Source organism: Ammodytes marinus (genome assembly GCF_949987685.1).
Source record: "Ammodytes marinus genome assembly, chromosome: 17".
NCBI lineage: Eukaryota > Metazoa > Chordata > Actinopteri > Uranoscopiformes > Ammodytidae > Ammodytes > Ammodytes marinus.
This window is the reverse complement of record NC_137221.1, coordinates 16,224,034-16,239,250: the sequence shown is the minus strand read 5'-3', so window position 1 is coordinate 16,239,250 and position 15,217 is coordinate 16,224,034. Positions and strand designations below refer to the sequence as shown.

General features: G+C 39.3%; 1 protein-coding gene across 1 annotated transcript in view; it reads right to left on the bottom strand.

Annotated features, from left to right (window-relative positions):
* Window positions 1–15,217, bottom strand: part of csmd2 (CUB and Sushi multiple domains 2) — a gene marked incomplete at both ends in the record, with an annotated part of 232,602 nt that overhangs the window by 44,395 nt on the left and 172,990 nt on the right. Inside the window, 10 exons of the mRNA XM_080045422.1 lie at window positions 369–557; window positions 1,875–2,084; window positions 2,761–2,877; window positions 4,192–4,261; window positions 6,709–6,827; window positions 7,035–7,139; window positions 8,152–8,248; window positions 10,599–10,723; window positions 11,568–11,771; window positions 12,517–12,612. Of these exons, the coding sequence (XP_079901548.1) occupies window positions 369–557; window positions 1,875–2,084; window positions 2,761–2,877; window positions 4,192–4,261; window positions 6,709–6,827; window positions 7,035–7,139; window positions 8,152–8,248; window positions 10,599–10,723; window positions 11,568–11,771; window positions 12,517–12,612 (1,332 nt within the window). The remainder of the gene's footprint in view (window positions 1–368; window positions 558–1,874; window positions 2,085–2,760; window positions 2,878–4,191; window positions 4,262–6,708; window positions 6,828–7,034; window positions 7,140–8,151; window positions 8,249–10,598; window positions 10,724–11,567; window positions 11,772–12,516; window positions 12,613–15,217) is intronic.

Genomic DNA, 15,217 nt, shown 5'->3' with positions numbered 1-15,217 from the left:
AAAAAAGCAACCATTACTATTGTTTTCAATTTTCAAATCTGTTATTCATCTTTTATTTGTCTCCATTTTTCTTTAGCACTGTATTGATTTCCAGTAAAGAGTACTTTGCTTCATTAATTGGGGGATGATAATTCAGTTTAATTGCATTATTCATAATAGATAATCCTTATCTCCATGGCTGCACTTTGCACCAATGATGAATTAGCTCAATAAGTTCTAAAGAGGAAGTTATCATGTTAAGAACTTAGTTTTGCATTCATGGGCAGTATGGTCAGACACTTTTCTAAGAAATTATTCTATGAATATGAATACATGTGTTCAATTAGCTTATTATCCTGGTATGATAAGATACACTTCACATTCCTTACCTTCGCAACGAGGAAAAGGTTGATCCCAAGTGCGGGTGGTGCCATGCTCACAGGTGAGGATAGAATGTCCCATGAGCTGATACCCCGGCAGACACTCAAAGGAAATAGACTGGCCCACATTATAGCCAGCACCCACCACCACTCCGTATCGGAAAGGCTCTGGATCGGGGCACTCCTGTAGCTCGTAAGCTAAGAGAAAAAAAAAACTGGCTATTCAAAACAGTATTCACTGTTCCATTTAAGCCCCATACTTGTATTACGCTACATAATAGTATGGTTAAATAAGAAATATAATTCCCTTGCACCCACACAACATGGAACACATCAGGTCTGTGTCCCTGTATGCTCATGACAACAAATTGGATGAGGGAAAATTACTGTTTCTAAGTGCCTATTAGTTTAACGATCTCTGTAGCCACCTACAGATGCTGACCCCCTGACTGTTTCAGATTCACAGGCAGCTAACAAGGCACGACACAATTTGCCTCAATATGTGGAAGCCCTGATTCCAGACAATGGGACAGAGGAGTGTCTTCTATTTCATTTTCCATATCTATTTCCCCATTTTAATCCTTCTGTGTTCTCTGTGTGACTCTACCTCCAACTCACTCCCTCCTATATGATGTATGATGCAGTTATCAGATGCGGGTGTGGTTAAATAATTCTTAATTAAAATTTTGTTTTCTTACTTTATTCTCTAGAAAACCAATGCAGTCAGTGAGCCTTGAAGAGGCTAGATGCTAAATATGACTAAATAAATTGATTTCTATGGATCAGAGCTTTCCTTTGAAAGGGATTACTCGTGCAAAGTCTGCAAAAGGGGGGTATTTGCAAATATAATGCTTTATTTATATGCTAATGTGCACATAATTATGTAAATGCACAATGCTACCTTTCGATTTGCCTGGTTGTTTGTTGAATCAAAAAATACAAAACGTGTGTGCCTGTTGCATTTGGGGCAAAGTATTCCTCGCAGTCATACAGATTTTCAGGTAAGCTTTCATTGGCACTCGGTGACCAAATCTTTTAGGCGATCAACAGTTTTATATGCAAAGATGTATCGTTTTGGGGAATTTACTGCCACTGTGGGCTGGTTAGTCTGACACAGTTGGTTCTAGTGCTAATTCAGTAATTGTACGGCTTTACATGTACAATCTCACATTAAAGTGACACAGTAAAAGGTAAGAGAGTGAGACTATTATTTATCATTCCGCTGTTAGACCACATAATTATACTCTGTGACTTTCATTCCTACAGTGATGTAATTACTTATTTGATCAAGCTTTGCAGAAGCCAGTAAATCACTGTACTGATACTGACTCTGCAATTAACAAACTATAGTCTTGCTGATTAAGCTCATAATAATGCATATATATATTAACTAAGACTATTTTTGTCTGAGACTATCCTAGGGATGATCATCATTTCCTGCTCCAATCTTCTGCATCTTTAACAAGGTTCTTTAAGTACACTTTATTATCACACATTATCTCTTTGGTCTCTTACCCTGGTACTCAAATCTGAACCCCGGTCTGTTCTGTGAATGATCACTGTGGAAATATACTGTGGTCTCGTGGGATGTGGTAAGAAGGGAGGAGGGAATATCCTGGCCACTGAATCGGCCAATCACTGCGCTTGTATCCAGGGGCCCATTGCGTATCTCAAGGAAATCGTGGTTGGCCTCGGTGGAGAAGTTGAGAAACTGCATGTGAGCTCCTAGGGGGAAAAAAAAGAAAGAAGAAATGTCATCCTCTTCCTGAAATATAACCTAAGTAACCCTTCAAAGGCTCTCAGATCTAAACGAGTTCTACCCATAGATAGTAAATAATATTGGCTGACCTCAGTTATTCACACGGTATCCAATAATCCTGGTTTGTGCTTGTCACCATTTTGTGAGGGGGGAGGGAGATAGCTGACGTATACCTCCGAGGCAAAGTGAGGGACAACGGGCGGAGAGCTGTCACTCAAGAGATCGCGCCAATACATTTTAACCTCCGATAAAATAAAAACTAGCGTGGTCCGAAAAAATTCACCCCCCTCAGTGTTGTCATGGAGATATGAACTAAACATACAGACTAACATGGTTTTGTGGACCAGGCTGTAAATAGGTTTAATAAGACTTTGAAAACGGCCTGTCTAAGAAGTGAGTCAAAGAAAAACTGTTCAGTCTTGGCACCACCCCCCTAGTGGCGCTTCCGGTTACTACAGTTGTGGTCACTTCCTTATTGGATGCTGGTAAAAATCGCTGAGGTTGGGGCTTGGTTCTACCATATGCAACTTCATCTCCGAATCAAGTCAGTATCACAATCAAGTCCCACACGTTGTACGATGAAATACTCTTGAGTGTGGAAATGAAGTGTAGCATACTGTAAGAGTCTCTCATTATGCTCACCGTAACCCACTGGCAGGTAGATTCTCCAGGTGCAGTCACCGTTGCTAGGGTAGTTGCCAGGGAAACCAGGACTGAGAATCATGCCCTCCATCTCCTCCCGGATTCCACCACATTGAGCTGGCAGAGGGCAGACAAAGCGTTTCATTAGCAACCGCAAACAGTGACTCTCTCACATCAAAACAACATTAAAAATATGGCTCAATAAGGTTCTTTGTTTCATGGTGGTGGGAGTGATGAACAGCAGCAGGGCAAGTAGGAAATATTTGTTTGTTTATCTCATTTATGTGAGAAACAAATGTTGCAGTATAATATTAGACGAGTAAGTTCTTTTTTTAGTAAAATCATAGCAGAGGTCCAATCTATTGTCATTTTGAACCTAAATCCCAAAGCTAATACAGTTGAGGTTAGATATAATGACTGGGAAAATAAGATTCTGAACTCAAATTGTCTTGCTTCAAAGGCAAGGTGAGATTATTTCTAAAAACAACTCTAATCCATTCTTATGTAGAAACAATCTGAATGTCTCCTTTTTAATGAAGCTACAATTTAAATTTGCAATGATTCAAAATCTATTTAATAATTAACTGAATTGAATTTTAAAAATGTCAGAATAGGAAAAGCCACGCAGAGATGGTGCTGTACCATTATGTTTGTGAGAAATAGGTGAGGGGTTAAATCCTGTAACGGCACAAAGAGCCTGAGGTAATCAGGAAAATGCTGATGATGCCTGTAAACCTTATGCATTTTCCCTTGACTTCAACCAAGAGAGATGAATCTAATTAGGAAATAGTAGGTTGTTCCAATAAGTGGAACCTGTTTTTCAAGGCATGAAGACTTGAGCTAAGTAATAGAGATGGAAGCTAATGCGGTATATTTCAGTGTGTGCCCTCAGCTTTGGGGGAGAAACATTTATAAACTTGCTTTAAAAGGAGAAAAGCTCTCATAAACTCAAACGAGATAGTGAAATAAACATTTGCTTTATTTTCGTTATATCTCATAATTTATTTATTTTCTGATTTTTTCAAGATATATAGTATATGTTTAGTCATTCATACAAAGCGTTTCTGTGTGTAAGTTAGAAAACAGTATTGGAAAGTGAAACATGTCTTTGGTGCATATAGCATGTAGTATTATGTAGTGATAATCCAATACTACTTCAATTTAAAGGCTGAGGCTCTACTTTGGAACCTTAACCTGGGATACCATGTCAGTAGCGTAATAAAAAATATTATTGGTCCCGGTTTAAACACTTTCCTTGCATATTTGCACCGTTGTGCTCTGTATAGTATTTGTGAGAATGCTGGTGTCTAGCACACCATATAAACGACAGCCAAAGAAAGAAGTTCAGATGGAGAAAGTGTACAAAAGAAAAAGAAAAAGGATGAGGGTAGGATAGGGAAGTAAATGAAGGAAAAAAAGGTATGTTTTTACCAATGCAGAGAGGAGGTGGGTAGTTCCAGCGTCTGACCGTTCCAGGCATACAGGTGATATGTGAGTTCCCCTGCAATGTGTGGACGCGTCCAGACACAAAGACAAAAATGCAACAAAGAAAAGAAGATGAGTAATTTTTTTTCTCAACACTGCACTCACCTGTTGCTCCCAACGTTTTGAACCTGCCGGGTGCCTCCACATGACTTCATGTGGTGACTCATGACCAAATCTATCTAAAGTGATGGAGAATAAAGGAAATGGAGCATCACAGGCCTCTGAAGGTGATCCCATCTATTGTTGCACTGCCAACATTTGCATTAAAACACTTTTTTGAAAGCTCTGTAATTGAGTTTAAAAGTTAAGTTCCCATAGATAGATAAAAAAAAATCATAAAAACTAAAATATTCTCAAACTTTATGGACTGACTCAGCTGACCTTTTCTGAAAATGTCCATAGTCATAGCGAGATGATGCCTTGCACTCACTGGCATATACGAGACTGGAGGAATTTAAAAGTGGACACCCAGACAATATGCTGGGGGAAATATCTGGAGATCTGTTTTTCTATCAGTATGCCTGATGTAACAAAACAAAAACAAAAAACACAAATCTGATTCGCTAAGTAATCATTTGTGTCTTCATTAATAACTGGGTAAATTAACAAATTTTTCCATAATGCTATTATTTCAAATAATCAGAAAAGGCAACATTCCATGACTACAGGTTAGCAATTGAGGTTAAAAACTCCCTGTAATATTAGACACTAATATTGTAGGACATGGTTTATAGAAAGTAAAATTAAGCTTGAATTATATGTTTTTCCATATATTATATATATAAATGTTTCCATAATAATTTAGTTTACATATTATCACTAGGGCTGTCAAATTAACGCGTTAATTTCGATTAATTAATCACAGAAAAATTAACGCGATTAAAAAAATTAACGCAGATTAATCGCACTTCTATAATGCCTTTTGACCCGGTGCAAAAGTGGTGCGGAGCTGCACCTGTAGCTCGCCGGGCCGGGCGCGTGGGTTAAAGGGAGAAAGGTAAAGAGAGAAGCAAGGGAAAGGGGCCGACTCGAGGGCTCTATGGACGGTTTATGGGATGCATGAAGGTAGGAAGACATCTTACTTAATTCTCCGCAGTGTCCGTGCATTATTTATGTAGTGGGTGCAACAATGTAGGCTAGGTTCAAAACAGTGAGTAGGCCATATCTCTCAATCTTCCTCCAATTTTGTTTGTTAGCTGTCTAGCACCCGCCCCGTGTGTGTGTGTGTGTGTGTGTGTCAATATTTTTGCCTATGAGTAGGCTACGAAATGGTGGCAGTGCAGCGCTTTCTGTTGTGGGAGATGGAAAGTCGTAATTTTGTCTGCTTGTTTTTTTGAGAAAATTTGGCGCTAGTTCATGTATAAAGCTGGCTGAGGGGAGGAGACAGAAGTTACGAGAGACGGAGAGCGAGCGCGCGCGAGAGAGAGAGACAGAGAGAGACAGAGAAACAAACAGTAGTAGGCTATACAGCTGTTTACAAACAGGTATAAAAGTGTCATATAAGTATGCGATTAATTTAGATTAATTAATCACAGAGCCTGTAATTAATTAGATTACTTTTTTTAATCGCTTGACAGCCCTAATTATCACACAACATTTTAATAATTTGTCCAAATATTTGTATTGCTAAAACTTTCTTTCTTGTCCTGCCGCTATTGAACTTTTCAAAAATGTTGTCACAGCGATATTGGACTACAGTCTTTTAATAATTAAAAAATGCAAAGTAAAGGAGTTGAAAATCAGGGAGAAATATAAACAACACTGAGTATTTCTGGGGGAGAATGGTGAGTGGCGACAGATGGTAACAGTTTGTACTGATGGACTTGTGTAGTGTAGAGTGGAAAGGGAACCTTCTCATATACATTCTTTGAACTACTGCATCAAGTGTGTTCCACAGCTGTCACCATCTGTCTCTTGAAGCCAAGGTGACAGTGGAAGCACTGGAGGATGTGCAAAAATACAGTCAAACTGTAGAGCACAATATCCTATGAATTATAGGCAGACCTGTCTTTACTCCTATCCAGATTTTGGCTAAATGTAATGCAAATACAGAATTTGGTCACAGGAAAATATATGCAAATATGGCTTTATACAGTTGCTAACTGCTGGTGTTTACTAATGCTAAAGTCAGAGTACTCCAGCACGTATTATTGCAAATATATTAACATACATAATCAGAGCATATGGTTTACTGGGCCTGAACAACAAAGTGGTAACTTGTCAATAAATATCTAAAGTGAACCAAAACATCACAATACATTTTCAAGTACATCCGGTCTACACCAGTTACTTTTTCTCTGACATTTTTCTAGATCCCCTATGAAACTTGTTTTCACTCCAAGAGTAGATAACTAAAGAGGATAGAAACTGACAGGAGTGAAACTGACAGGCAAGAAAAAGATGAGCATCAATGTGGTTTGATGGTCATTTATGAATGAATCACACCTGATATAGGAGATTTACCTGCAAAGTATATCCAGGTTCACACTGGAAAGACACCACATTATTCATCTGAAGACGCTCCCCAACTTTGATGCTATTCATAGGAACCACAGGCTCTGGACAGTTGGTCAGGGACACCGCTGAGGGGGATTAAGCATGGATGAAGAAAGACTCCAGGGAAGAAATGAGAGCCAATGTAATAACTATACAGAAACATAAAGGCAATGTTTACTAAAACATTGCAAAGAAGCATCTGACTCTAGGGAGAAAGACAACCAGCAAGACAAGAAATGTACTCACTGTGTTATTACTTTACCACTGTGTTTTTTTTTCTTCTTTTCACTTACTTTTGTACTCTAGCCTGAATCCAGCAGCAGAAACACTGATATCAGAGAAAAAGTGGAGGTAGAGTTGGTTTGAGGTGCTGTTGAGGAGAGCTGGAACCGTGGTGCCTTGGGGAGAAGATTAATAGTGGAGTTTAACAAATTATATCTCCTGCATAGGCGAACCATAACTGTATAAACGTCTAGCAAACAGCTGAATAGCTTGTTTAGCTTGTTCTTTCTACATCTGCCGTGTGTGTGCGTGCGTGTGTGTGTGTGTGTGTGTGTGTGTGTGTGTGTGCGCGCTCAATTGGAATGTGTGCCCATGCAGCAAAATCTTACCATGTGTATGTGTGATTCATAGTACAGGGGTATATTTGGATATTTTGGGGAAGCAGATGCAAAGTGTGACCTTTTAACAAGACAAAGAACAGAGGAATTTCTCTCTTCCAATTAATGGGTATGTAATAAGCTTATCATAAGAGAAAAAAAAGGAAAAGACACAACAACAAAAAAACAACACTACACAATAAAATCACATGTCCTTCAGACTTTGTATTAACTAAAAGCTCCGATTTGTAAGCTTGGCATTTTTCCTTCATCCCTTTACTTCAGGGTATATCTAACATTTACTTTTGGTCTGGTTCCAAGCACAAACAAAAGGACAATCCCCTGTTGCTGTTTCCTCACTATGTGGAGAGTGCTCAGATACTGTAAACAAAGGTTCACTTCAACTCCATGCAGGCAAGGCTAACCTTTTTAAAGTGCCTAAGATTTTGCCAGGGGGACGCTTAAACAGATTGTAATTTTGAATATTCCCCACGACTACACCAGCTGCCTTTATGAACTCGGAATTTAATTTAGCAATGTTACAGTTCCAGCTATGCCAAATGAGGCCTCCATATTTAGTACTAAACGCTTTGGTTAAAACATACAGTACGTGCTCCAGGTCATCTGCTGCTTTGTCAAAGCTGATTAAGCTATTATGGTGTTTCGGCTATGCTTTTGGCAAGTATAGATGAGTGACTTTAAAAAGAATCTGATATATGTCTAAGATTCACGCGAGAATAAAGATTGAAAAAAGTGATTAGACACTTGCAAGAAAATAGATGCAGACATACAAACACATGTAAGGCAATACCTGAGAAGCTGCCGAGCATGGTGTCAGTGTTGTCCCCTCCGTCAAACACCTCCAACGAGTCCCAGTTCTGCTCTGTGACAAAGCTGATTACCTGGATCTGAGACGAGGCAGAAGTATAAAGATATATTGAAAAATAAAGGAAGGAAGGACATATTTAGGGAACTTGACTGAGTGAATGGGAGAAGATGACACGACACAAGAAGGGACACGATGATGAATTACAAAGCACCGCCATTTGGCTAGAAACAACTGTCACTGTCTCGGTCCTGACACAGTGAATGTCCTTGTCTTTGCTTACTTTCCTTTGGTGTGATCACCGTATAGGCTGTTTCCATTGAATGTGAAATTAATTTAAAAAAAATTGAGAAAAAGCTTCAGCAGAGAACGTTGGATAGGCTCTAACAGTAGTAACACATGTTGAGAAAAAAGATACCACATAAAATACAAAGATAGATCCTCACAATGGTCTCCTTAACTATGGATTTAAACACTTTATTGTTGCTGTTGATGTATAGTGGAAGGCTTACCCCTACTATGTAAAATTGCGATAGCACTAAAACATACACACTCTGCCGTCTAGCATGTCCTTCTTTTTTTTCATCTAAAATATATCCATCTCTTCAGCATTCTATGTGTCATCCTTCATTCTTTCACTCCCTGCAAGCCTTCCTTTTTCTGGTATATCTCACATCCATTCCTTGGCCCTCTCCTCTTCCTGTGATGTGTTATAGATCGGATACAAGCCAATTAAAGGGCCGGTAGGGGTTCTGCCGCATCCTGGGGAGACGGCGCAGATCACAGATTGATCTTTCATTAGGGGGGCACGGCAAATGTGCCGGCAAAGCACCTCACTCCTTTAAGTTTCTTTCCAGATCGTGACACTCCAATCTAATGTGTCTCTGCTAGCCAGTAGAGGCGCGGGAAAGAGTGGGAAAGACAGCCGGAGATAAAGAACATAGAGTCGTGAATGACGTGAGGTGGAGCAGGAATAGTAGGGATGGCAGAGGATTCGGCACAGCCACATACATTTGCCGCATACCATTCCCAGACTATACTGTTGTCAGTCAGGTTATGTACAGGTGCAGCAAGATTAGAATATCATGGAAAAGTCCATTCAAAATGTGAGACTTTCATATTATTTTAGATTCATTAAACAAAGTGAAATATGTCAAGCCTTTATTTTGTTCTAATGTTATCCAGTACCTCAAAATATAAGAATATTACATAAAACCAATAAAAACAGTTTTTTTACAGACATTTTTATTTTTATTCTAGATGAGTTTCACTTTATGTGTAATGAATCTAAAATATATGATAGTTTCACTTTTCGAGTTAAATTACAGAAAAAATACTTTTCATTGATATTTAAATTTTTCTCAGATGCAACTGTGTATGCTCCAGTGTCCTGATGTTTTTGCTTTCAGAGGGTGAGAGTACAATCAGTTCTTTGTTCCAATTTTTGGTCTATTTCACCTCTGCTCTTATTCGATGTGTAGTGTGTACTGCAGCATGCTAAGTGCGCCTTTGGGCCATCTTGTGTATAGGACCTGCAAGGACATTCAGCCTAGGTGGAGGAGCTGATATCTGAGGGAGGCCACTGAGGTCATTAACCACAGCATACGCCTAAAAACCTTCCGTCAGATAGGCCCCACAGGGACCTCGCCCAGAGTTCCATCACACACGCATCATGGACTTAGAATATGAAAACGGAATTAACTCCAAAGAAAGAAAAGTAAAGTAATTGGGTTGTTTCAATCTGAAGTTTCTGGTATAGTGATCCACCAAATTAATTTCCACGCCTCTGTAAAGTCTATAGACTTTTGCTTGTAAATGCTTTATGTGTAATATATTGTTGGTAGCTTTTCTTAATCAGTTGAAAACACATCACCACACAAGAGACCATGCAGAGCTGTAAACGCTACGGTCTAAACGTCAATACTATCGGTAAATTCTTTTAACGGTCTGACCAGCTGTGGTTATAAAATGGGTTACTCAATATGTTCTATGTAAACAGATAGTACATCACTTTAAACCATCAATCTAAATCTATGTTTTATCGTACGGCATACCTACACTGCTTCCCTTTTATAACTGGAAAGTTTGTAGATTACATTTATATATGTCCATAGTAACATGTCTGGAACTATTTTGACTCCTCGTAACATCTTTTGTATTTGATAATTAAAGTCAACCCCCTTGTAGTGACTTTCAATATTTGAGGACTATTATTAGTTATTTTTTCCAAGAACTGCATGTGGTTTTGGAAATATGGGATTGGACTAGGGATGGGTTAGGGGGATGAAAACCTGTTTTAAACTTGCTTTTAACATAACTCAATCTGTTTGTGATTCACTCATGGTTTTAACACATGTTTGAGTAATCTGATTAAAACAGTTCTCTCACACTGGGGGAACACCGATGCCAGGTAGAAACTGTGTTGCACAAACCTGGATTCCTGAACCTTCGGGAACAGTGATCTTCCAGACACAGTTGAGGCTGTTGAGGTAAGGCTCAGGAAAGCCAGGAGATAAGATGGTTCCAGTCCGATGGGTCAGGTTGCCTCCACATGGAACTGCAGGACAAAAAGAGAGAAATAAAAAGGCAAACATTATATAAACAACGTACCAAATGTATCATGGCTACAGACTGGATGTACAAAGACGCAGTGTAAGTAAAATTTGGTATATGCAACCAGGATGAAGATCACACAACAAGGTAACCAAACATAGCTTTCTATAAATCAATAAAGGTAAGTTTAACTGTCTTTAAGTGCATACATTGTAAAACCTTGTATATGTTTTTACTTGTTTAAAGACAATTTCATTTTAGGACTTGCTACATTCAAGTCTATCAACCTGGCCATACAAACACATTCACAAACACATTACACTAAACAGACTGTTACACTCCTAAGGAGTATTACATCTTCAAACACTCTTCACAGCTTGTTCTTCACATTTACACATCTGGTGACAGCAGAGGAGCATATGCTACAACTGTATGGTGTGTGTTAGAGTGTGTCTTTGGTATATATATGCGGATATCTCCATGTGAGCGTGTGTGTATTGTGACCCTCAGCAGTGCCTGCCACCTGTGTGCTGCATGGCTGATTCGCGCAGTATTGCTACAGGCAATGTCTGGCAGCACACAGCTGTGTCAGTTTGACATTCACGGCATCGTAGCGAGTTTGAGAGACTCAGAGACAGAAAGCAAGGGAATGGAGAAATAAAGTCCAGTAAAAAACAATGGAAGCAAGAGAAATAAACAAATAAGTGTGTTTGTGTATGTGTGTGTGTGAGAGTGTGAGAGAGAGAGAGAGAGTGTGTGTGTGTGTGTGTGTGTGTGTGTGTGTGTGTGTGTGTGTGTGTGTGTGTCTGTTTGTGTAACTTGTCTGTATTTGAGTATTAAGGCCATACCGATACAGCTGGGTATGGAGCTGTTCCATTGTGCCAGGGCATTGGGAACTGTCAAACATTCAATGGCACTCGGTCCCTCCAGCATGTAACCTGGACTGCACTCAAAGCGGATCACAGCCCCAACAGCAAAGTTGTTACCCATGCGGCGGCCATTTCGGGGCTCAGGGACAGAGCTGCACTGGGTGGCACTGGTCCGTGGCACAGCTTTGGAGAAACAGAGTGAAAGACAGGTGATTACAGGTGACTGATTTTAAGTCATATTTCCAAGAAAACTGTAGTCTGTTTGGCTCATTTAAGTTACTGATTATAGTTATTTCATGAAATAGTGTATTACTACTGTAGTTTTCCCAACATTCACGTTTTTGTAGGATTTTCAGAAAACCTCATTGACACTTGATCAATGGAGTGATTTGTTAGAAAAGTTACTATGGGTGTCATTGCCATAATGATCACACCATGTTCAAAATAGATAATACAGAATGCTATATTCATCTTCCCTTTGCCTTGCTGCTCCTTCAGCTTGCTTAACAAAAACACAAACAATTAAATATTTATTCATTAAACTTTCTCCAGAGCTGCTATTGCCTTTGGATATCTGCAGCAAATGTCATGTATGGTACAGTGCATTGTTTCGCAAGGAAAATAAATATTCAAGAGTAAAGTCCCTCTTCGGGGAATAGAGGAACAGGAGTTTAAGCGCAACCTTTTCAACAAACTGCTGTATTTCTACAGTGTTAGTGCTCCAGTGCACACACTTCTGCGGACACACGAACAAACACACCACAACTGAAACAACCGCTGAAGGTAAATCTTTTTGAAATCACTCGGCAAGTCATCTATTATGGAGGGGAACTGCGGTTGTCAGTACAGAGGGAATCCAAAAGAAACAAGGCAGAGGGATTTGTTGTTTCTGTGCACTTGTGTGTCGGCCTACGTGTTACACACTTACCCTGGTAGACCAGGTGGAAGCCCCGAGAGCTGGATTGGCCTTTGGAGGTGAAGCGGATCAGTACTTGGTTGGTGGTTGCTAATGGCAGCGACTCGCCTAAGATGAGGAAAGTTACAGACACAGTTTGTAATGTTTTGTTTTTGTTTTGTGTTTGTTTTTCAACAAAAGTGCAACCTCAGTTTATATCTGTGTGATTACATAGACCATTTCTTAGCTACCTTATTGACATCTGATCATCTATGCAGGGAAATCATTTATATTTCAGTCTGTGTGTTCACAATCAACTAATAACAGTATGAACTAGGACATTCTGCACTGAATGTGTCTAGAAGCTATGTTCATATACAGCATTGCAGGGAGAGGGCCAAATATGCTGTTTGTGCAAGGTGACATTAGACCTTTGCAAAAGGACGTGACAAAATAAAATATGCTTGTAAGGCTTTATGCAAAAATGCATTGTGAGTATTAACATTATCCTAATAGTGTACTGTCATACAGGACTACACTTATCTGCACTGTGTCAACCATGTCCTTACTAGTAGCTACATTGCGATTAAATAATCCTGACTACTGGTATTGATAGCATCATGTCACAGCTAGAACTGTGCATCTGACTGCAGTCTGCCTATACTGTGTCAAGTCATGTTCTTAAAGATTAGAAGCTACCTTTGATCAGCGTATGAGCGTGTTGGCTCCCTGGTAAGTATTTTTTTTCCAGCACAGAAATATCTAGAACTTTATCTCCCATTCAATTATGGAAACATCTGCAGCTGGTATAAAACGCTGCAGCCAGACTGTTCTGCAGAACCAGCAGCAGAGATCACGCCTTGCCTTGCTTTAGTTAATTGGCTGCATGTGAAATACTGAGTAAAAAGTGTGGGTTCATCACATGCAGCGTAACTGAGTTCTAAAGGTCACATGACCAAGGCAAGGTGACTGTCCATCTGTCAAAATTCAAGGCCAATGGTGATCAAGGTTTTTTCATTGTATAGCTTCCAGGTTCTTCAACAGTAGGTTTTGTTATCAATGCTATCTGAGCTCCTTTTAGTACTGACAGGCTTTTCATTAGTATTTATGTTAGTCTTTGTGCATGATTTTAGTTTGTTTCCTAAAATTTAAAGCATTTAAGGATCCTTTTTCTCTAAAATATATACATTCTCTAAGATATACTCTATATTAAACCTTCAAAAAGAGTAATCATCATTGGCTCGTGATGTAATTAAACACAAGAAAAAACCTGAATGATGTATCCAGTGCGGTAGAAATCTATTTGTTTACTGGCAACAAACACGATACAAAGTGTGAGCCTCTCTGTCTTTCTCTCAGTGTGCTGCTGACTAGCTCTCTGCAGTGGATCTCATTACTCCGTGTCTGCTCGCTGTCACACTGTCGTGGGAGGCAGACATGCTTAACCCCAGAGGCAACATCTGTGTGTCTCGGTGAGTATATCCTCCTGTGCGTGCATTGTTTGCTCACATGTCGGCGTGTGAATATGTCTGTGCAGTGTCCAGAGATAGCTACGATGGGACGGTTTCTTAATGTGTCATCACAATGCATGCTTTAGTTGCACTGTAGGATCCACAAAGCATGCTGGGTAGTTTATTAGAAGAAGCCCATGCGCCGTGCTGTCATGGTGACAGTGTTTCATAATTTGCTGTGCAGGGCAGGTATTTATCCAGACTGATCAAACATGTGTCAGCATGTAACAGATCAACCCTCTGGCCACTTTCCAGTTCCAAACCACTGCCCTTTAAATGATCCTCAACTTGGCTGGGTGTCAAGAATCAAGGAAGAAATTCAGTGGCAGACTTTCCTATGCACGTGTTCAGATACAGCAGTCTTGGGGAAAATGTTTCATGCCCCAGCTGTCAAACTACATTAAAAACAATTAGCCTAGTGCGAATAATAGGAAGTACATTCTTACCAATTTTTTTTTAATTATGTTTTAATAAATAGATGCATTTATAAAGAAGTGAAATGAAATAGCAAATGCACAAAAGTGTTCAAACCTAAATGTAGTTGAAGTAAAGTGGACTCAGTAGTCACACTTAAAACTATGGCAAAGACAATGGAAATTGCCTTTTTTAAATCAATTCAACAAATTTGCATCAAGATAAGTGTCTTTGATTCTTTGATTCAGTTCTTTTGTCCTTGCTGCCTAAACTCTTTCTCCATTTCTTTTCAAATTTTCACCTTTTATGATTTATTTAAATTCAACTCTTCCCTTTCCTTTCATTTTATTATACTTCTCACCACTGCCTCCGACAATTTACAATCATTGCCTTTTCTTATAAAGAGTGATTTTCTTCACCAGACATGAGTCGTAAAAAATTGCGTCGACTTCTAAAATGAGAATAGTTTAATGGAATAAGCTTCTTAAGGTCAGCATAATTACAGCAAGCTGCTTTGTGTTTTGACTGCTGTGATTTACCACGCTTGCCAAATAATAACCTTCCAACCACTAAAATACTCATTACCTGACTATGTCTGTATTGCACATAATGACAGCTTGTATATTTAGACTGTATGGGTTGATTTCTTGCATTATACACTTGCAAGTGTGTGAGTTAAGTTGATGTATGAGCTTTAGTCTATCTGTATCATGCCTTATTCATGCTAGGTAAGGTTGTATGCACTAGTTCTTCAGCTTCACAGTGTGTGTGTGTGTGTGTGTGTGTGTTTTGCCTAACCAAAGTGTGTC